Below are 24,938 nucleotides of genomic sequence, written 5' to 3' on the forward strand. Positions count from 1 at the left end.
AATGATTTAATTTTTAAAAATTAAGTGGAGCAACTTTCCCTTAGTACATTTGTATTATTTACATATAGGATGACAGGATGCATTTGTTTGCACTACTAGACCAAGCCCTTAAACATACAGTATTATAAAATGGCTCAGTGCAAGCAAATTATTTTACACGAGTTTATGAGTGACATGTTTTAAATGCTATGCAAATGAAATACAATTTAAAATTCTAATCTAAAGACCTCCCAACTAGAGTTCACGATAAACTTGGATCGAATCCAAAACGCGCTTAGATTTTTCTCAATGAAAGTCACTGAAAACATCTAATTTTATGCATGTTGTAATACACAATCTCGGAATCACATCTTATTATTCTAAAGCACATGAATTTAAACAGAACATGTAGCGAATTGAAATCTTTAATATTATAATATTTTGTTCTCAAGCCGAGGCAGGAGATGGAAGTAGGTACACCATTTAAACATAATTCATTAAAATCTGTTTTCGTAACATGGATACCAGATATCCTTATTATTTACAACCTATATCACCAATACAATAATTTCTACATATTTATTACTATACCGAATAACTTATATTTCAGTTTCATTAAAATTTTTATAATTTCACTACGAAAATAAAAAACAAGACTACCTTTTGATATGTTTATCATGACCAATTCATTTGAAAAAAAATTTATTACTTGGTATTTTTATAGACAAGGACAAGGAAATATAGTGCCAACCCGGAAACATACTACAAACTTACTCCATTAAAAGAAACATATTCATCTTACACTTAATTGCTTCCAAATCTTACCAAATCCTTTCACAATAACACACATCTACTATCACCAGAACGTTGCTATATCAGTCCAACCAAATAAACACATAAAACGATTACCCAAAACCCTAATTGCTGTAAAATGGGTCAGTTTAACAAAACTACAGTAAGCCGAAATCGCGTTAACTAACTGACGTTAACCCGTCTGCGGCTGCACCGTTCGCCAGGGCTAAATATACCCTAACCTACTTGCAAAGATTAAGGGTGCACTCACACACATCAGTCACCGTCACGGCACGTCACCGGACAGGATTAAAAAAAAATATGTATCAATAGTTCTAGTATGACTCTGTTCCCACACGACAGTCGCCGGCACGAAATCTATCAGTGACGTCACCGGTCAGGCACGTCAAATAATCTTTCCATACATGTATCATACTTTTATCCCCACTCACCCGGTGCCGTCACGTCTCAGTTCAGTCAGCGTCGTGCTACCGTCAATTGCTACATGTTCTCTAGCGTGACACACGTCTAATCACTGACTAACCTGATGTATGTGTTCAATGATTCAGTCAAACCGGCGACGTGACTGACGGACAACATGACGGTGACTGGTGTTTGTGGATACGTACACGAACCGTCACCGATCAGTCATCGGTGACTTGACGGTGACTGATGTGTGTGAGTGCACCCTAACGGGACAGAGTACGATGCATTAGTGACCTTAGCTTTTGTTTTGATAATGATTTAAAAGGTGCTTTAACTCTCTGCACTTTAATCTTCATGTTTTGTTTCTGAAATAACATTTTGTTTGTGTTTACAGACGATGGGTCGAGTTGTTGCCAAAAGTTGGTAATCAGCTTTGAAACAGTTTCGGGAGTATTTACGTTAAGTCCAATTTTTTAAGAGTACGACTTATTTTCAAATTATCCTTCACGTGGGTTTATTGAATAGAAAGTGCAACGTTCGACGTCCTATACGCTATCAAATTTTATCCATGATTTCTAAAGAAATATTGAATCAAAATGCTACACAGTATTACAAATATTTATTTGAATATTTCCTGAAACCTACACATGTACTGACGAGTAACATATTAAAATCAAAAAGAAAATCTACAAAGAGTTTAATGAACTCATATCCTGTATTTGTTTAAACTAAATCATACTATTTTCCGGCATCTCCGCCCAACCCATCTATACAACAAAAAATCTTCAATAAGGAACCTATGTATATTTATGTACGTATGCATGTATTTAATATTTATACAATATACTAGTGGTAGACGGTAGTGTTACTCAGACAGCTATCCAGATCACTTAACAGTCTGCCCACTTAACGAACTATCACCATTTCGCATGTAGATTAATCTCGACGAGTAAGGACCATTACATGATTGGCGATAGCACGGGCTAACATGTATCTGTGCGCTTCATTGGCTCAAGCACTCAATTGACCCTCAATGAGTACGAATTATTATGACATTGCCTTATTGCGCTTTGTATGGAGAAATAACGCTTTGTTATTGTATGGAAAATTGTAGTATGGAATGAATTCAAAGCTCAATAGAGACTAATTGAGACTTTCAATGTCAAATATAAGAGCAGAGATCACATATCATTTTTTCAGTGTGCATACCAAATTCACTTGATTGAAGTCATTTCTTTCATTGTATCCAAAAGAATGAAACAGATGCTCATTATTTGAATGTTTCATTAATAATATAGATAATATATTGTGAATTTGTTGTATGTAGAGTTTTACAATCATATATGTAGTATCGTTTTAAATATTATAGCATTTATATAGTATGTACGATAGTAATAATAATCATCATCATAAATTTATCTCCATCCCACTTCTAACCACGTATAAATAGCTACTTGAACCTTTATTTTCTAGGCATTAAAATATGTTAGTTTTTCCAATTACGTTTAACATCACCAAATTTCAAGCTGACAATTAAAAAAAATATATATCTTCGACTTTTCGAGAATCAAACTATTACCTACCTGCGGCATACATTTATTATAATTCATTCTCAACACAAATATGCAGATTCGGGTTAGTGTACTAAACAAAACGAAATAATAGGTATTATTAACACATAAGAGGAAATCGAGCTAATTAAGGAAAACCTAACAATGACGCCTATGTTATGACTAGATTATGTGTGTGGGAAAAATACCTTGTTATGTCTTTAAATCATTTATTGACATAGAAAATATGAGCATTAATATACTTCTTTGAAAGATTATAGTTTAATAAAAGACGTAACAGAAAGTTATAATGTTTTTGTAAAATAAATAAAAATACGCAAGATTTAGGACTGCTATTTCGTATCGTTGCTTATGTAAATCAAAATTATTCAGATTTGAATAAAATTTGAAAAATTCATTTTTGAACGCCTCTATTTAAATATTACAAATAACTTTTACCAGGAACTGTAAAAATCGCCACCTACTGACATTTCTAGTGAGTAACAATTCGCACTACGCACATCCCAATTACGATGCTAATTGCATAATAAACAATACACAACTACTTATATCACTTTTGTAGCACCACAATTAAAATAAATTTCTCTAGGTTTCTCTAAATTTCACAGTCCCTCGACTCACCGTAAGATCCGGGAGGCCCATTTTGAACACGTACCGAATGTGAGCCCACAAGAACATCCCACATTCGGCCTGATGACAATTATCTACGCACACACAATGTTACATCGCGGATTTGATCGTTTGGATGTATGGGTGGATGTGTGGATGGTGGATGTATGGTAGTATGGATGTATGGATGGTGTATGGTGACCTTCTTGCAGCAGAACACTCTGTGGAACATGGGGTCGGGAGCGGGACGCGCGCACACGACGCTACGCGCGCATTGACTGCTGCATGCGCGTTATTTTCCCTGTCATGTTTTGTGTGAGAGTTTTTCCGGGATGCTTTGTTAGGGAATATAATTTTTATCTTAACACGCTCGTATTGTTAATTTAATGGAATAAATAGAATCAATAAAAATTCCTGTTAATGTAAATAAATTGTAGTTGTGTATTGTTTTATTTTTAAATGATTTCCTGACGCTATTCTATTTTAAAATGTCCATAGTCCTACGCCATTCTACTGTGTTTTATATTTATGCGAAGTGTATTTATAAGATGTAATTATTTTTTTTTAATATGTAAAGTTTTCATTCAAGCACCTGTATTTCATAACGAACGCTGAACTAATTCATTTTTAAAAGATTCTTGTTAATTTCTGTAATTTAACACTGCAAAGAAAATGAAAATCATAATGCTTGAATTTCATAAAAGAAACATAATATTATCCAATGTTTCCTTAAAACGAAAGCAAATTAGATCGCACGTTATTTTCTGAATTCTGAGAACAGAAATATCGATCTATTCTCGTCACGATAATAGAATATTTGTTTCGATCGATGTTACACTTTGAAATAATAGGGATTTACATGCCTCCTCCATAAATTGTAGCTTTATAGTCGCGGGTATATTTAGATGTGAGAGTGTGCGTGAATTACTTATGCACATTATGATGTGTTTATGTGTGTGTGTGTTAATTTATTTTAGTGTTTTTAAAGTTCAATGTGAGTATTAAAACATGAGGGTTATCTATAACTAACTATACATATTTTTTTAAACTTAATCCGATTTTTATGCAATAAGTATTTTAGAAACCTGCTTCTATTGCTTTCAATTTAAATATGATAGCTTTCAATGACATCTACAGAAAGAAAGGAAACAAGTTAAGATTTTACACAGTCAAAGTGAGTAATATAAAAATGTATTTGATTATTTGTAATTATCTTCCATTTACATAAATCGGCGTTTAATCAAAATTTGCTATTTTATACAAAAGCTGTAAATATTTACAAAAAGTTGGTTCTTTATACGATGTTTATAGTTTACATTTACAAAAAAGTTTGTTGTTAAAACATAAAAAGCTTGTAAAATTTAATGTATTATTACAACAGACGCGATAAAACTGATTAACGCGGGCGTTAGGAGCAAGACACCTATTTCGCAAGACTGTAAACGTCTGGGTTTGTAATTAAACCACTTTATGACGAGAATCCCTATAATTAGCAATACAATCTATGAAATCTTGATGTTTCAATTACATAGATAATAATGAAGAAGAGAAATATAATATATTTTCTTAAATTCAAGAAATTACAACCAGAAATTGGAATTATTTCTTGATTAGACATCAAAATTCCAATTAAATACTATGAAAAGATTGTAAAGAAAAGTATATTAGTAAAATCGTAAAATATTCATAATATGGTATGCGCAAGGAAATATTCATAATATGGTAACAAGAAGGATGAATATGATTTTAGAATCAATATGTGTACATAAATAATGCACTTATTAAATACTTTTATTCATTTCCAATGGATCATGCCAATTTGAACTGTATAATGTATATACATGCGACATATGGATGAAATTCAATCAGCAAACATTACTATCTATGGTTACAATTGAAGTGGCAACCCTAAGTGCATTGTCAATGAGAACATAACTAAATTACTCGTGCTACAGGAACAAATTGTTATAGCGATAGAGGAATGAGCATACTGAGTGATAGTCATCGTGTGTATTATTTTATCAGTTGTATAATGCAATTAATTGCAATATACTAATGTATTATAATGTACAAGAACAATAAACGCTTATTATAATGTACAAGAACAATAAACGCTATAAAAGTTTAGATAATTAAAAATTAGTATTAAAAGGTGTTTAAAATTTTCTTCGATAATCGAGTTATTTTTACCACAAAATTCGATATGTTTGTTTAAAGCAAAATCACATTCATTGTGAATCCTAACGTAAGGAAACTGATCTAATCTAAATCAATAAGCCCAGTGCACAAACAGTGCATCAAAATCAAATAATAACCGGCCATAATCCATACAACTAACAAGTGTGTTGGCACGTCCGAGCGTACGCCCGAAACGGCTTGGCCCGCGGCCAGACGCACAAGGTCAGCTGGAGATCTTGCGATTTCTGTTATATGTGTGATTTGCGTGGAAGTATTAAATGGGTGTGTGATACCCGGTCGCTGTTTTAGGGCCGATTTTTCAATCCATGGTTAAAACTTATTCGCTCAATAAAGTATTACACGATAATATTAAAATGTCACCCGTAAATTGTCAAATACAGGAAAAGAATACATTTTTGAAATGGTAGTTTAATACGTTATTCGACGAATAAGTATTAATCAAGGATTGAAAAATCAGCTCTTAGTGTAGTTTTTCTTGTTAGATTTTTATTTGAAATAGTTAAAGATCCGTCTGATATAAGAACGTGTTTCTTTTTTATATCATGGACATTTTATATTTGGCAATCTACGTTATTGCTGCTCCCATGTCTTGTCTGTGTCAACTCGTATGACGTTAGCATGGATAAATTAGATATGATAACTTAAAAACATAATTGTAAAAATGTATTTACCCAATCCAAAATTAGGTTAATATTTTATTTAAATTTTAATATAATATGAAGATTACACAGTACATGTCTGCTTCATCATATAGATCGGAATGTTCACAGTTGAAGTGAAAGTAATTGTATTTCGATTCATTTTTGCCAGATCTGCTGGCCTAAGTTAGAAAATTGCGTTTGACATTGTCGTGTAGCAGCAGAATATACTTAGTTTGTGAGCATTTGAGTATTATGTTTCTTTTTTTTTTTATTTCGTTTAAACTGTAAATACAAACATTGGACAATTCTGTATAATAAATAAATTATTGTGCATATTTCAGCGCTTTACGCAAGCCTATCACATAATTTGTGCCACGAACTGCTTCACTTAAGTATTCTACATGAAACGGAGCGCTGCGCATTGGTTCACCTAACTGTAATTCAGTGTCTAGTACAATGGGCCACTTAACGCGACAACTCCTTGTTTAATGTGACCGTACCATCATCTCTTCAAAAGTACCGCTTCACAAAACTATACACACAACATAAAACAGTTCTTACCATCTTAAGAGCCTGGGTCACTTTGAATTGTAAAATTATTACCTTAGAGGTGAAAATAAATTATTTATTTATAAAAAAAAAAATTGGTTGTCTGTAAAGTCGGTTTTCTGACGATAGTTGACACGGACATGTATCAAGATAGACTAAGCGAGTGTATGTACTTCCCGTGTCCAAACTACGTTATTGAAACTTACTTGACGCTGGCCTACACTCAGTCCGCGCTTGCAGTTCGCCAAGGAAAGACGTGAAGCTGAATAAAGTAAAATGCCGAATTGCGCCGTTATAAACTGTAGAAACTCCACAGCTGTGAGTGGCCAAGTTAGCAGAGATGTTTCCTTCCACCGGTAAGTAATTTTCTAATCAGAATATGCACTATTTATTTTAAAATCAAATAAAGAATATTTGTGGAAAACGATCGTGACAAACACGGATACCAAATCATACGAAATGATTCGGAATACATTGCGGCTTTTACTTGGCACGGTAAAGATCGCGTCGTATGATAACAAGCAATGAATAGCGTCTTCTCATTTTTCTGTTCTCATTTTTCTGTCCAATTTTGTGGTTAGTGATGTTCATTTGATGCAACAGTTCTCGATTCTAATCGATTTTATAATCGAACAGAAAAATGATAATTTGTAGGAGCAATTTTTCAGAAAAAAAGGCATAGATTTTTTTTGTCATTTAATACGACTTGACCTAGAACTTTTAAGTATTTTAATACAAAGGTACTAAAAATAAATATTACGACATGGACGCCATTAGTTAAAGTGTCATCTTGGGAGTTTTTTAAGAAAACTCCTTATTGCTTAGACTATGTTTGTTTTTTCAGTTTTCCAAGTAACCCGAACATAAAAGGAAAATGGATCGATGCAACGGGACATAAAGATTGATTGATTGACAGTTTCATTACTTTCTTTCGATGGCCTCTCTAGTACGTAGTACATGGTAACTCAATGGGCATATGTAAGAAAAAGCTAAAACACATTAGTTTACTTGTTAGAATATTAAAAGGTTTATAACTTTATTTTATCATCCCTCTGTCTATGGTAATTATCATTTTTCTGTCTTGAATCGATTTAGTAATCGATTACGATTCATTTATTTGACTACCTCTTAGACATAGATCTAGTTTGATCTGATTTCTTTCGATTTACTTCGATGGGATAGGACGATACTAGAATCGCCGCGCGAGTGGCGGCCTAATCGATTTAGCGTAAAATGAAATTAACATCACTAAAAAGCGCTCGTGACGTCATAACGCGTCAAGGTCAGTACAAAAAATATGACACGCTTGGTTTTCATACAGATCGCGGTACTTGCGTTGTCTACTTAAATATACATGTCTGTGATAGTTGAACGTGACAACGGCCGATTGTGCTTCTTTTTCGCTTGTTCTGCGCTCTCGTTTGCACTTCAAGCTTTACGGAACGCCTCAGAGCGAGGTAACGCCGCATGAGTCATGTTTTTTCGTGTGTGCAGCCGGCTTTATCGAATTATAAGACGTTGTCACGTCAAAAAGAAACATACCTGGGCACTAGCAGCAAGTGCAGCACGTTGTAACTCCAGATCCGCAAGCCGCTTCAGCAGTGCGTCTTCAGCACGAGTTAATGCATCTACTCCGCTCCATAACCGGGACAGCGCTTCGCAGCGCTCGATGCGCGGCGTGCGGGTTGGGGACAGCACCTGTGCGACAAACAGTCACCATGTAATGATACTTGTGCGACAAATAAACACCATAATGTAGCAACACGGATATGACCTCCAAACATAACATTTTACCAAAATCGAATAGATAAATACGTGCTGCGTGCTATTCTTTCTTTCTTTCTGTCTGTGTACAAAATGCACGCCTGTATTGAATAGTTCGAATGCTTTAAACGTATTGTTCATTTTAATATAGATTTATAGATTTCAAACGCCTTATAAATAAGACATCTTTAAGAATAGAAAAAATTCAGAGATTTGAGCTCGTGTTTTTTTGTGCCATATTGGGCAACGCATAGTCTCTCGGCCATTTATTATATTTCAACGTTTAAAGTAGCCTATATCACTTTTATCTCCAGACAAAAAAAAGTCATAAAATCACTCCATCGTGACGCGAAAGACAAACACACTTTCCCTTTTAAATATAAAGTAAAAATAAATCAAAATCACCTTCTGCTCCCGTATGGAGAGGTCTTCACTAGGCTCGGACGCGTGCGCGGAGCACACCTCGTGTGCGCGCTCTAACCGCTGTGTGCGGACCAGTACACGCTCCTCTAGCCAACGGGCCTGCACCAAACAAAATAATTATATTAGATATTTAGTCAGTGAAGCGAATAATTATTAATAAAAAGAAAATCCTACTAATCTTCCGCTTCGACAGCAACGGAAAGAATTATAAGTGGTGTCTTATAACTCGACAGCAGCGGAACTATGACTATTAAGTAATTATTATTTGAAAATTTTACAAAAATATTCTACCGGAAGAATAGCCGAAATTAATATAATTTAAATATTTCACAGAAACGTATAATATTGTAAAATATATCAATTAAAACAAGTTAAATGGAAGCAATAGGAACTATATTACAACGTCATTAAATAAATTATATTTTAGATAATTGCAAAAATATTAATAGAGTAATAAAATCTATCGCTTTACTTAAAAAATAACCCACCTGCTCTTTAATCATCTCCACATATTCCGTATACTTGTCCTCCTCTTGCGTACACTTAGCACAAGTAAATTCACTAGTGTCGTTTCTTTCACTCCTGAGCAACTCCAATTCCCCAAGCACCGCCCTCATCTTGCTATCTCTTTCATCTATCGTCCTTTTCATCTCCTCTAATTGTTCTAACACTTCCGCCTCTCTATTCGTTTTCTGTTCGAGCTGACTTTCAAGATTAGCAATAATATCCCGTAATAGAACAATTTTTTCCTCAGTCGCTTTGACTTCTTCGTCTGAAGCAGCTTTTTTGGCTTCCAAATCTGTTATTATTTGGTTCATTTCTCGCGTTTGATTTTCCAATTGTTCCACCTAGAGTAAAACAGTATTTAAAACATTGTAGAGAATCTGCAGATTTTTTTTAAATAGTAAGCAGGTTAGAAGTGTTATATTTGTTAGTAAAGAAAATATAATAAAAGCATGCGACCAAGAAAGAAGACAGAAAAAGTGAGAATACATGGTAGTTGTACAACATTTAATAAACAAAAATTAAGGGCTGACAACTTTAATAGTAATACATCTACATTAGCTACTTTGTTGTAGTACATAAGCAAAACATCGACAAAATTTATATAGGTATATCTAATTAAATACTTGATGAACTAACAATCAACGCAGTATCTAACTATTGTTTTATTATACATTGCTGGGCCAGCATACAATGGACTACATGAAACATGTAACAAAGCGTACGAACGGTGCGATGTATATAAACACTTACATGTGCGTCATGTTGCCGACAGTTGCAATGTGCGAGACGCAAGCAGCGTATCTGTGTGCGTACATAATTCATTCGGGTGCGTGTCAAATATTATATTTTCTATAATTTACATTCATTTTTGAATGTTTCAGCAATAAATGTGTATCGAAAAAAAACAAGAATGATAAAAATAAATAGATATTGGAAAATTGTATTAGTGCTGTTAGAAGTTAGTTCCTCGAAGTGCATAGTGTATGGAAAAGTTCAAAAAGAAATAAAACATTAAACCCAACCACCAGTAAACCATCATGCAACCTAAAAGTTTATTCTTAGGACTTTTTCTTTTTTATCAGGTAAATTTTATAAGTTTGGACCATACATACATAACATTAAAATGGAAGTTAAGATTGGGGAGCGTTGCGAATGCCTCTAAATTATTAAATAACTTGATGATTCTTCATCTGCTTGATTATTAAGGTTTTAATACCAACGTGAATGAATTGGGAGAGAACTTCATGCCTTACATATAGAATACGAAGTAGTTATTAGAAGTATGTAACTATGTAGAAGTATTTACGAATTTATTTTTTGGTTGGTAACCAATAAAAAATAAAAATAAACCTAATTGCCCTGCACACACCTCGGCGAGTATCCTCGCGTTGCTGTGCAGCCTCGCGGTGAGGCGCGTGTTCTCGTCCCGCAGAGCCGCGAGGCGCGCCGCAAACTCGTCGCGTTCCGCCTCGCGCTCTGTAGCCTGTTCCTCTACGAACTTGCGGGTAGATTGCAGCTGGCGGTTCGCTGCTTCTAGCTAAATTTATATATTCACTTGAATATTTCATCAAACTATTGCCGTAATAATTTATGAATCAACTATACTATTTTTAATAAAAAAAACTGACTTAAATACGTAAATCTAATCTAGCATTACACAAGGCTACGCTTTAAATGAATAATTTCTTAAAACATTGCGAATAAATATAAAAACACCTGAACAGAACTTACAGCTTTATTACGAGAAAAGTTATAGTTTTCATTCAATGCTCTAGCAGTACTAAGGAAAAATAAAAACATCCTTATCTAGAAATTAAAAAAAAAATGTATATCTATATAACACCTACCTTGATTAACATAACACTATACAGACATTCACCAATAGCAACAGGATAAATACGACTCTAACACCTAATCTGAACGTGCACTTTACCTTGCCGCAGCATATTTTGTGCACGGGCGACTTTCTCTTCCTTGCGTTCTGTGCGTGTGACAAGTGCAAACATTATATAAAATTTTCAGAATAAATATTAATATTTTATGAAGAAACTACATTAGTATGAATCGACTTACTTTACCCAACCAATGATTAAGTAATATAATTTTTATAAGCAATTATTTTTTTAAATCACTGTATAGTTTTTGAGACAAAAAGCTAAATTGGATGAGTGGCGAATACAATTTGTAAAGCACGGCGTGCATTTTTATGGATAGTGTTAAGTTCAATTCGGTAAGTTAATCGAATGGTGTAAGTATAGGTTGTGTACTCATCATCGGCTACGTGTAATGGGTAATAATTTATAATATTATCCCTTTATATGTAGCACACCGCACACATAGTGATGTGTACTATACGACTCCATTTTGATTTATGTTCGGTACAACCCACGTTGCGTCGCGTATGTTTTATCACGCACGCACACGCTACACGTGCGTGCAATAGCAACAATAGTAGTAGAAGTATAGTAATACCACACCCCGGACACTCCTTACAAAATTATCGTTTTGACAGCCACACTGTAGAGACTGCAAATCTGTGTGTTAACGCTTTATGGTTGGCACATTTTTGACTAGCGTAAAAAAAATCGCGTTTTTCTGATGAAATGCATCCGTAAACAGCACAATATCTAACCATTTTCTACGAAATACGATTATCACAAATCCATAATAATAAAATTACTTTAAATCAATTTGATTAATGTTGTCAATCTTCGTTGCGTATCGTCCTTACGAAAAAAATGCGGGCCATCTAATAGACTGTTCGTGCGGGGTGAGGTAAGTGTTTAATTTTGGCGGGAGGCGGAGAGTGTCCGTTCTGTAGCGTTCAGCTACTATTATGTATTCTGTGGTAATACTACACAATACACAGTACCCACCTGTTGCATAAGATCGTCCCGTTCCCGCACCAACGCGTCTACATCGCGGTGCGCACGCGGCGACGCGTCGCTCAGCGACCAGCGCGATACTCGTGACGTGCGCTCGCCGCCCGTGCCGTATCTAAACACACACGTTTAAATTATTGTCTTCGTAGGTATTTGAGCATAATAAATTATGGTGCTAATGCATTTTTGATCGGCTGTCGCATATGACATTAGAGTAGCAAAGATTTGTACATAAAAATTAACAAAAGTTCACTGTTACAATAATTTTATAATATCTGAAAGAATTTCCTTTCTTACTCGAATGATAATTTCAATAAAACAACATTAATACTACCAAACTAACATGATAATAAAAAAAACACTGTAGGTTATAAATTAAAGTACCCCTCAATAACATCGCTATGCGGTCTGTCAGACGCCATGAGGTGTGCGAGACGCATCATGGCGGTCTCGAGGTCGGCGCGTAATAAATTCTCACGCTGTAGGCACTCAGACATTGCTTCCTCCATGTTCTGGGAATCAGAAATTTATTCATTAATATACGTATAAATATACATAATAATATTGAATAACCTCAAAGAATGTTTAATATCAATGTTGTAAAATATAAATCAATTTTGTCAAATTACACTAGATACTAAATTACACAAGTTTAACTTTTTCTAAGATTAACTTTTTTTATAGGTCGCTGTTTCGTATCCGACTCGAAGGACCAATGTAAAATATTACTATGATTAGCAATATCAAACTAATTATACTATGAATGAATGAAAAATTATTTGTTGTTGTTATTTATAAAAGTTTTTAATTTCATCTTACCTTTTTCTGCATTTCGCAGTTGTCACAACGGCCATGTTTTGAATCCAATTCATCGACGAGTTCTGTTATCTGCACTGTGCTTGATTCCAACATCTTTACTTCATTCTCTTGTTCTGAAAATGACATTAAATGTAATTTAAATTAATTATAAATTTTCTTTATGAAAAAAACAAAGAATCTAGTTGAAATAAATGATGAGCCATTTTTAAAACTGATCAATTTTTGACTCACAATACTATCAAATTACTAAGTCACTTTTTTTATGTCTACCTATGGATATTTCGGTGAAATTTGTATTAAATAGAACACATAGAACACATACAAGACAATAAAGCACTCACTATTAACAGCCAAAGTAGCCGCTAGTTCCAAAAGATCCTGGGCTTCGTGTCTCAACCGCCTGAGCGAATGTTCGAGCTCCTGCTTGATATCCGCACTCAAGTCCCGCTGGTGCTGCAAAAAGCCCAACGCTCCAGACTCATCTAGAGACGCTAGTATGGGTTCGAGATCTGGAGCAAAGTGCACGTGCCGCGATACGGCGCTAGTGTTGCCGTCCACTGGTGAACCCGGACGGGAATCTAGGTCTAGACTCCTGGAAGGTGGAAAAGTTTAATTTAGTTGGGACAATTCACTCTCCTTACTAAATTGACGTACATTTGCCCATCTTTTTGAGCTTTGAAATGTGCCTAAATACAAAAAAAAATGTGTTAAATGCTGTTTTGCAGAATTCCTAACTTGCATTTTGATGTGTATTAATTTAAATTGTAAACTTTCTTTGTATCTAGTTAAACTTTGCGGGAGCGATTTGACTTTTTTTTAAAAAAATAAAATAAAATTAAAATTAAACTTATTTAATTATTAACTATAACAAGTGGACGATTTGGAGTCACAAATGTTAATGCCAGAATTACATGCAATGATACAATCGATACCTTATTGCGAAATAAATGTTTTTCAATAACTGCAACGCTTATGCTAAATTGCAAGAACTCTCCGGTGGTCTTGCTGAGGCCAGCGGAAGGCTATTGCTCAACCTAATACTGAGGGTTGGGGTGGATGCGTAACTCCTCCCTCCTTAAGTGCGAAATTATCGGTTTGTTCATTTTTAATAACTATCCGATGATTTCGCAGACATGTTACATTTAATATCTTATAACGAAGTAAGTAAAGTAAAAATAGAATTACAAGTACAAAGATTAAAAATAGAGACGTATAGCCTAAAGTAGCACTGAATCTAAAATTTCTTTCACTGTTAACCATTTCACTATCACTGAACACTGATTGCTTTAATATCGTTGACATATATTTAACTTCGTCCAAGTTGATGCCTCGCATATTGAGTACACGTGTACTGGATAATATTGGAGTTCTATTCACAGGTAATTGCGGCAAAACTATAATTTTTGTTGGTTCTACAGGATCATTCTCAGTGATTACTTGGTGAGGGCGAATCGTTATATTCTGGATCTCGATGCTACATGGTTCGTCGATGGTCATTATGTATGTGCCCACGACAGGATATTTGCTGACATCACCATTGCAAATTTGAGTCAGAGTATTTCTGTATTTTGAGAAAAGTATCCAACTTATAGGTGTGATTCTTTGAATTCTTACATTCTCTATATTGATTAGCTGTTGTTCGCAGTGCATTGGATTTCCTTCAAATTTAAGCAGTTGTTCTATGCAAGTAGTTTCAGGATATGGCGTTTGATTTTGTTCATCGCATAGAAATTGTTCTCCAGCAGCGAGCGATCGGCACGGTTTTACAATCGGTAAGTATTTCATCCCCTTTGCCAACAGGTAAGGATATTTAGGAAAAATAGAAAAGGTTTTACTATCGGATTCACGGTACATAGGTATAGAGTATAATTTGTAATAGTTATAAGTATAATTATCTGTAATTGGAACCTCCATTATGAACGTAATCTGGTTTTGTTTAATATACGATTTAACATTAATAGTTTCTTCTAGTTTTACTAAATTTGCCTCACTCGCTTTAAACACTAAATTTTCAGTTTGAGATATAAGAATTAAATGTTGCAACAGCTCAGTAGAATTAATAATACTTTGATGTAATATGGATACTTTACTAAATGCTAGAGCAGTCTCTATTTCTCCTAATTTTATAAAAATAGAACGAAAATTACTAACAAATAAATTTAAAAGGCTTACAACATAAGTAGTATAAACCCAATGATTATCCTTAGATGCTAATTCCTTAATCATAGATTCTACAATTTTTAAACGCTTATCTAATATATTAGAATTTTGATTTAAGACTTCAGTAGAATTGATAAAACTATCGAGCATTTTAGATATTAAGGTAATTTTATTTCTAATGATAGTCTGATCGTTTTCAAGTTTAGCTGTAAGTTTATCGTATCTAATTGCGTCACTATAGTCTAAATTTCCCGTTATAATTTTAATTAAGGAACCCAGAGGGTTGAGGATACCTCTCTTGACACGTTTGTGTGGAACTAACTGTTCGTATTTCTGAACCGTTATGTCGCGAATATATTCAGCGTGATATTTTGCCACTTGAAAATCGTGTAAGTATGAAATATTCTTATTAATTAAACTATCGAATTCACTGTATTTGCTAATAATAAAATTTAAGTCATCATTTATCTTATCTAAATTTAAAACCTTAATTATAGTCCAATAGTCTGTTTGGAGATATGCTTGCCCTTCTTTCACAGGATAAATTCCCGGGTTATGTTGAAGAGGTTGTAGTTGAAGGGCCAGCGCGGACCTCATCACCATGTCTGGTGCACTACATACAAAAGACGATTAATGCCATCCGTCTACCAATAGATGCCGCTAAGTGTATCATTTTAACCAGCAAGAAACAAAATTAGATTTAATTGCAATTTCATTGCTTTTTATAATTTTTTACATACTTTTGTAAATGGAACCTACCTATTTAATTTAATTTTCACTCGATTTTAACTAATTTTACAGAAAAGTTTATATTCAAAACAACGCCATCTCATGAAACTACTATAAACAAGTTATTCTCCTCCGATTTGGCGATGCTAAACGAATACTAGATGACACTAAGACGTTTTTACGTTACTTTTCACGTTTTTAACACAGACTAATAATAATATCACAGACCACAGACTAATAATAATATATGTACTACGTTTTTAATACATAACCTCATTGCCTTTGCAGTACCTATAAAAAATATTGTAAATGGGATAAAGCCGTTATTAATTATTACTAACTGCGTTCCTGTAGCGGCTTATATTAGGTAGGTACCTAGTGTATTGATCGTTTTCATACGAAAAATGAATTGTCGGAAAACTTGCGAGATTGTGTGAATATTTGATTGCAAGATCTCATTACAAAATAATATACATTATACAACCTATACTTAAACCGTAGTAAGTATATTATTTCTAGTCACATTTAATTATAAGTATATAAATTATAAATAAATATTAAAGGACAATATTACACAAATCGACCTAGTCCCACAGTAATCTCAATTAAGGCTTATGTTGTGGGTACTATAGTCTGTCCACTATAAGCTTAGATGTATAATCTAAGGGAGTATTCAGAGAGAAAGCTTGAAACTTATAAGCGCTTATCGGCGCTTGTCATGTTCATATATTTTCCTGCGCGGGTTGACAGCACTGACAGGAAAATATATGAACATGACAAGCGCCGATAAGCGCTTATAAGTTTCAAGCTTTCTTTCTGAATACGCCCTAAGGGAGTATTCAGAGAGAAAGCTTGAAACTTATAAGCGCTTATCGGCGCTTGTCATGTTCATATATTTTCCTGCGCGGGTTGACAGCACTGACAGGAAAATATATGAACATGACAAGCGCCGATAAGCGCTTATAAGTTTCAAGCTTTCTTTCTGAATACGCCCTAAGACTATAAGAATTGCTTTTTGACAGCTCGACGGGTGATACCAGAAGTGATGTTCAAAAGATTATCGATTGTGATACCATTTCAATTATACATTAAAAATATTATCATAAATCGAATCAGGTACGTAAATAATAATTACAACGTAAACGTACTAATAAGATATGTAATAATAAGACCACATATCTATGCATTGTATGTTAAAACTAAACTAAACTAATATTTTATTATTTATTGGTTTCTATCTTACAATTTGGTTGTCTTTACGTTTAAATTATAAATAGAAGAGTTATTCTGCATCGGATATATTTTACAGAGTATTTCTATCGATTATTATAATCTATCGACCCATCATCGAATAATTCTGTGTAGACATCACTAAGTGGGCGGGACCTGTCCATGAAGAACGATAATTATTTGTAGGTATGACCACAGTATTACCATTATTTCCTACAGTAAGGAATCGCCTTTGATGTCGCGCGATGCCGCCGCCAGCGTAGGTACTTACGCTGCCACACAAAAATACGCTAGGGTTGCAACAAATGGGAAATAAAACAATTGTGATTATTAATATTATGATGAAATCTTTATTCATATGTACATTCAAAATAATTGCGATTATTAAATCTGATGTAATTATTTGTTCATAAATAGATAATTACAGATATTGCACTGCTAAATATTATTTACGTGGACACTTTATTTTTGGATGTTCTTAATTGTATATTATAATTTATAACATTTAACTAAGTAATGCATTCGCATTGGGATGTACAATCTGATTAGAAAATAATGAGGACAACATATATACATAGCTTTGATTTTAATTCAACAGATACAATTAATCCAATCTTTCTGAAATATTGTTTCCTTCTGGGATTTCAATGTAGATTTACATCCGTAAACCGAACAGTTTGTGCGCGCCATAATAGAATATGTAAGTACCTATGTATAATAAAATTATTACACAAAAAATACGACTGCGTCATCCTTTCGCGCTAGGTAAAGCAAACTAAGCGTGTTTGCTTTACGCGGCCCGCGTCGCCCGACCCCCGCCAGTTCCCCTCCGTTTCTCTGCACAAGTACATTCGTCGCACTACTGTAGGAATACTGTAGGAATACTGCATATTAAAATGGACAGAGTATAGACGATGATAAATATAATTTAATATTTTATAAATACATATATATAGATAACACCCAGACCCAAAAACACATAATCAAGTTCATCACACAAATATTTGCCCTGACCCGGGATCGAACCCGGGACCGTCGGCTCAGTAGGCAGTTACTTTACCTCTGCGCCAACCGCGTCGTTAAGAATATCAAGAAATCATCATAATGATAATAAATCGAAACTAAAGTTAAATACCTACCTACGTCATCTTGTTTTATTTTCTAAATAATCCTATCAGATTACCTTTATATGAAGTATGAACCAAAAAGTTTTGAGATTTAAACCGTAGAAAAGGTTTTGAATGATCCTTTGCGTTTTTTTTCTTTATGCGCCTAAAATTAAATATTTCGACATCGATTCCCATAAGAATGAAGTATTTTCCCGTTATAAAAAGTAGCCTATGTTCATCAGGTAGGTATAATTTTTGCTTCGAATGGTGAAATAATTTTTCAAATCAATCCAGTAGTTTCGGATCCTATCCAATACAAACAAACAAACAATCAAATCATTTCTGTTTTGTAGATAAATACGAAAGTTACTCCGTCATAGTAGGACAAAATAGAAAATAGTGGGACCACGAGAAAATAGGTATTCCCGCACGCGTCTGAACCGATTTTGACGGAAATTTCGATATACATACACGGTACATACCTACGTTGAAAAAGGACATCTCAATTTTGTTGCATAAATATTAGTTGGATTCAAGGTGTAGGGGTATTGAATAAGGCACACGGTTGAAGCCGTAGAATGAAAGTTGGTAATTTATAAGATTAATTTATTGTAAAATAAACTACTTCATTTTACTTAAACATATTCTATTTATCATTCATTGACTTATCATAAACTTTTGAGTCTAGTTAGGTACTAGTACCTATTATGTGAAAATTTTGAAAAGAAATGTTTTCTTTAGGAAATTATTAGCATTAATTACCTTGTCTTGTCATTAATTTATTTACCTACTTGGTAATTATAATCGGTCGAACACTTGTTTAAAGTTTATTTTCCTTGTCTTTTCCAGGTAATCTAAATTATTTAATTTTTGCAGTAGGTAATTAATTCATTTCGGCTTGAACAGACAAGGCCATTAGGTGAAGCGAGATTGCCAAATATGGGTGATCTGTAGATTGCCGTCCTGCTGTCGAGCGTTCGCGGTACGGACGCCGCGCTGTTGCCGCACCGTGCATTTTGTATGAAAACAAACGACCGGCCGTGCGCCGTACGACAAACGCACAGCTTCGGCACTGTAGCGACTAGCGGTCCCATGCGTATTTCCAAACTATACATAGCCAGAACGCAACCATAGGAAACTGCTCGTGTATACTTTGTAATGCTGTTTTTAAGTTTGTTATTACAATATATACACGAATTTTGCGTACTGATCGTGTATACTTTGTAACGCGGATGCTTGCTGCTTCGTACCAAACTATACACGATCAGTACGCAAAATATGTAACTAAATATAGCTAGGTAGTAGGTACTACAACTTACGCTTGAGCGAAATAATGAATATAATCTAGAATATATCAATCAAAGACTTGTACAGCTATATCTATCTACTTTTATTCCTCTTGATTGATTCAGTAAAATGTGGAATAAAAATATTATTAGGTAAGCTTAGAAAAATAAATAGGTAACAGATATAAGGGTTACCTATGGGTTAGGTTAGGTTCGTGTTTTTTTTAACTACAAAAAAATAGGAGCCCCGCTTCGCGGGGCTCCGTCGCCTCGCAACCGTCTTCTTCTGGACTTATTAGATTCTTACATTTTAGCACTATTGTCGTGCAGTATAGTCGGGAACGAAGACGCAAGCATCTTCGATACAAAAAATATACGATCAGTACGCAACATTATATTATACACAATACACATGCAATTTAATAATAGATTTCTAAACAGCAATACAATAATATAAACGCGACCAATGGAAAGACGCCGCGCTTACTCCGAAACATACACGATTAGTCCGCATGCGTACTGGCGCTGTATGTTTTGGAGCGCTATTCTTACTTACTTCACTACAAAGTATACGCGAGTATTTGCAAGTATTTGCGTACTGCTGTTGTATAGATTGGAAGAACTTTGTAAAAAAGTTATTTCCAAACTATACGTGATTAGTTACACACCGTTGCGTACTGGCCTTGTATAGTTTGGAAAGACGCCGGTCCGATACGAAACGCATAAATTGAAAGAGCCATAAGTGTTGGAACAACATTCCACCACCATTTAACCAGTTTGACAAATATTAATAATTTTCGTTTCCAATACCGGAGACATATTTTAAAATCCTGTTCTAACCCTGCATTTGTATCGAATTACAGTTTACACATAAACTTTAATTAAATATTTATTTTATTTACTGGTTATAATATAACATAACATTATATAGACCGTTATTTTCTGCCTATTTATCATTATAATTATAAACATTGTAAGTATGTATATGTTAACGGAAATGTATGTAATCCGTCATTGTATAAAATTCCCAGGAAATGTATGTAATTCCTAAAATCGCATGGAAATGTGTGAAATAAATTATTTTATAGTACACATTTCCTAAAACATCTAAGATATTGGAAGGTACGCGGGACGAGGGGTATGTATGTCGCAATCGGATTGTATAATCCGCCGAATTACAAACGGCCGGCATTTTGTAATATGCCGAAAATTCGTAATCAGAATTTTTTGGTTTGGATAAGGGGGTGGGTTAGGTTAGGTTCGTGTTTTTTAGAACTATACAGAAATAGGAGCCCCACGAAGTGGGGCTCCGTCGGCTCGCGACCGTCTTTTTGTAGAATGTTTGAAAAAGACGAATTTCGGCATATTACAAAATGCCGGCCGTTTGTAATACGGCGGATTATATAATCCAACTACGACATGTACACGGGGACAGCAGGACGAGGGGACTGATTACCTTAAGGACGCTGTCACAAATCTGCGTTACTCAAATTTAGGTATTTAACGTCGCAACGTGGTTCGCGGGACATCACGCTCGCGCTCACGTAAACATAGCGCAATCCATTTTATAGACCATCTTCATACTTGATATTTTTTTTTTATATTTTTATTGAAATTGATTCCAGAAGATTACTGGGAACTTTAAAAAATTCATTTTGTTACTTTTATTAGTAGGTACGATCCTTATAAGTATTTAAGTGTATTCAACCAACTTAAAAAAGTGGGACTATTTTACAACAATTTGAATATGAATTGTATTATTGTATACAATATCGAAGCTTTTTAAGAAATATATAAAATATTTTTTTAAGAATTATTATCATACATAATATTATGTTACCGGCAATATATTAAACCCGGCATTGTATGCAATTCTTAGTAAATGTAGGTATGTTATTCCGAGAAACAGTCGGAATTAAATAAATTAAATTCGTCACATTATCTATATCTTTATCTGAACTTTTCCTAAGTAGCAAACACATTTGCAAATGTGGGTGGTTTTTGGGGTAGCTATTAACCAATATGAGGTCAAAACTAAAATCCAAGATGGCGCCGACGAAAATTTGAAATCTTTTCGTCATGGGTGTCATTTTCAAGGAGTTGGAGTAGCTATTAAACAATATGAGGTCAAATCCAAAATGGCGCCGACGAAAATTTGACATCATTTCGTCATGGGTGTCATTTTCATGGTTTTTGGGGTAGCTATTAACCAATATGAGGTCAAAACTAAAATCCAAGATGGCGCGGACGAAAATTTTACATATTTTCGTCATGGGTGTCATTTTCATGGTTTTTGGGGTAGCTATTAACCAATATGAGGTCAAAACTAAAATCCAAGATGGCGCGGACGAAAATTTTACATATTTTCGTCATGGGTGTCATTTTCATGGTTATTGGGGTATCTATTAACCTATATGAGGTCAAAACTAAAATCCAAGATGGCGCGGACGAAAATTTTACATATTTTCGTCATGGGTGTCATTTTGATGGTAATTGGGGTATCTATTAACCAATACGAGGTCAAAACTAAAATCCAAGATGGCGCCGACGAAAATTTTACATCTTTTCGACACGGGTGTCATTTTCATGGTTTTTGGGGTAGCTATTAACCAATATGAGGTTAAAACTAAAATCCAAGATGGCGCGGACGAAAATTTTACATATTTTCGTCATGGGTGTCATTTTCATGGTTATTGGGGTATCTATTAACCAATATGAGGTCAAAACTAAAATCCAAGATGGCGCGGACGAAAATTTTACATATTTTCGTCATGGGTGTCATTTTCATGGTTATTGGGGTAGTTATCTATTAACCAATATGAGGTCAAAACTAAAATCCAAGATGGCGCCGACGAAAATTTTACATCTTTTCGACACGGGTGTCATTTTCATGGTTTTTGGGGTAGCTATTAATCAATATGAGGTCAAAACTAAAATCGAAGATGGCGCTGACGAAAATTTTACATCTTTTCATCACGGGTGTCATTTTTATGGTTTTTGTGGTAGCTATTTACCAATATGTGGTCAAAGCTAAAATCCAAGATGGTGTCGACGAAACTCTTACATCTTTTCGGCATGGGTGTCATTATCAAGGTTTTTGAGACAGCTATGTAGGTATTACCAAATCCCCAATGTAACCGTCGATAATTAGGTATATTTTTCTTACTCCTTTAAAGTAAACTTAAATAAAATAACTAAAACGTTAACAACTACAGTTTTGTAGAAAATCTTAAAAAAATAAAAACCGGCCAAGTGCGAGTCGGGCTCGCGCACAAAGGGTTCCGTAGCAGCAAATATAATAAATTACAGTTAAATCAACCTATCTCAAAAACTATAAGAGATACTTTGATCAAACCAAAAATCGTTGAAAGAGTTAATTAGCATGCATCACCTCTATTTTTTTTAGAATTTTATACCCCGTAGTTATAAAAATAGAGGGGGGGGGACATACTTTTTACGACTTTGAGAGCTGATATCTCAAAAACCGTTCACTTTAAGAAAAATGTTTTTTAGAAAACTTTATATCATTTTAAAAGACCTTTCCATTGATACCCCACACGGGTATGTACATCGAAAAAAAAAATTTCATCCCTCAGTTACATGTATGGGGGGCCCCACCCCCAATTCTTTTTTTTACTATTTAGTGTCATATTTTTGTAGCGGTTCATACAACACATATTCCCATCAAATTTCATCACTGTAGTACTTATAGTTTCCGAGTAAATCGGCTGTGACAGACGGACAGACGGACAGACGGACAGACGGACATGACGAAACTATAAGGGTTCCGTTTTTGCCATTTTGGCTACGGAACCCTAAAAACAACTTTAAAGAACATTGAAATGCATATGCATTTCAATGTTCTTTAAAATTGTGTGTTGTGTTTTATATTACATTTCTAAATTCTAAATATTAGAATTTAGAAATGTAATATAAAACGCAACTCTGTGGCAATCATCATCTGTGTTTATATTCTGACAGATTAACTTTAAATATATTCGCTAAACTTTTTTTAAAATAAAGTTTATCTAAAACATTTAAACGAAGATAATAAAAAAAAGAACGTGTGTGCCGAGAAAACGTGTCAGATTCATAGCTACCAAAATCGCCGCCTTGCTCCATAACGCGACAGTATTACCATGACGCGATCTTGAAATTCGACGACCATCTTGGATTTTAGTTTTGACCTCATATTCGTTAATAGCTATCCCAAAAACCATGAAAATGACACCCATCACGAAAAAAGTCAAATTTTCGTCAGCGCCATCTTGGATTATAGTTTTGACCTCATATTCGTTAATAGCTACCCCAAAAACCATGAAAATGACACCCATCACGAAAAAAGTCAAATTTTCGTCAGCGCCATCTTGGATTATAGTTTTGACCTCATATTCGTTAATAGCTACCCCAAAAACCATGAAAATGACACCCATGATGAAAAGATGTAAAATTTTTCGTCGGCGCCATCTTGGATTTTAGTTTTGACCTCAAACTGGTTAATAGCTACCCCAAAAACCATGAAAATGACACCCATAACGAAAAGATGTACAATTTTCGTCGGCGCCATCTTGGAATTCAGTTTTAACCTCATATTGGTTAATAGCTACCTCAAAAACCATGAAAATGATACCCATGACGAAAAGATGTAAAAGTTTTGTCGGCGCCATCTTGGATTAGAGTTTTGACCTCATATTCGTTAATAGCTACCCCAAAAACCATGAAAATGACACCCATAACGAAAAGATGTACAATTTTCGTCGGCGCCATCTTGGAATTCAGTTTTAACCTCATATTGGTTAATAGCTACCCCAAAAACCATGAAAATGATACCCATGACGAAAAGATGTAAAAGTTTTGTCGGCGCCATCTTGGATTAGAGTTTTGACCTCATATTCGTTAATAGCTACCCCAAAAACAATGAAAATGACACCCATGACGAAAAGATGTACAATTTTCGTCGGCGCCATCTTGGATTTCAGTTTTGACCTCATATTCGTTAAAGCTACCCCAAAAACTATGAAAATGACACCCATGACGAAAATATGTCAAATTTTTCGTCGGCGCCATCTTGGATTTTAGTTTTGACCTCATATTGGTCAATAGCTACCCCAAAAACCATGAAAATGACACCCATGACGAAAAGATGTACAATTTTTGTCGGCGCCATCTTGGATTTCAGTTTTGACCTCATATTCGTTAATAGCTACCCCAAAAACTATGAAAATGACACCCATCACGAAAAAAAGTCAAATTTTCGTCGACG

The 24,938-nt window shown here is 34.4% G+C and overlaps 1 protein-coding gene across 1 annotated transcript in view; it reads right to left on the minus strand.

The window, feature by feature from the left end:
* The window catches only part of LOC149900952 (uncharacterized), a 78,326-nt gene that overhangs the window by 18,613 nt on the left and 34,775 nt on the right, over window positions 1-24,938 (minus strand). Inside the window, exons 11-19 of the mRNA XM_090111887.1 lie at window positions 13,503-13,753; window positions 13,162-13,274; window positions 12,727-12,854; window positions 12,337-12,457; window positions 10,830-10,997; window positions 10,211-10,261; window positions 9,442-9,801; window positions 8,936-9,052; window positions 8,309-8,464 (exon numbers count right to left, since the gene is read on the minus strand). Of these exons, the coding sequence (XP_089968013.1) occupies window positions 8,309-8,464; window positions 8,936-9,052; window positions 9,442-9,801; window positions 10,211-10,261; window positions 10,830-10,997; window positions 12,337-12,457; window positions 12,727-12,854; window positions 13,162-13,274; window positions 13,503-13,753 (1,465 nt within the window). The remainder of the gene's footprint in view (window positions 1-8,308; window positions 8,465-8,935; window positions 9,053-9,441; window positions 9,802-10,210; window positions 10,262-10,829; window positions 10,998-12,336; window positions 12,458-12,726; window positions 12,855-13,161; window positions 13,275-13,502; window positions 13,754-24,938) is intronic.

This window comes from Colias eurytheme, chromosome 17, assembly GCF_061535395.1.
Source record: "Colias eurytheme isolate Ceu_HAF_F1 chromosome 17, ilColEury1 Martin Lab GWU primary, whole genome shotgun sequence".
NCBI classification, from domain to species: domain Eukaryota; kingdom Metazoa; phylum Arthropoda; class Insecta; order Lepidoptera; family Pieridae; genus Colias; species Colias eurytheme.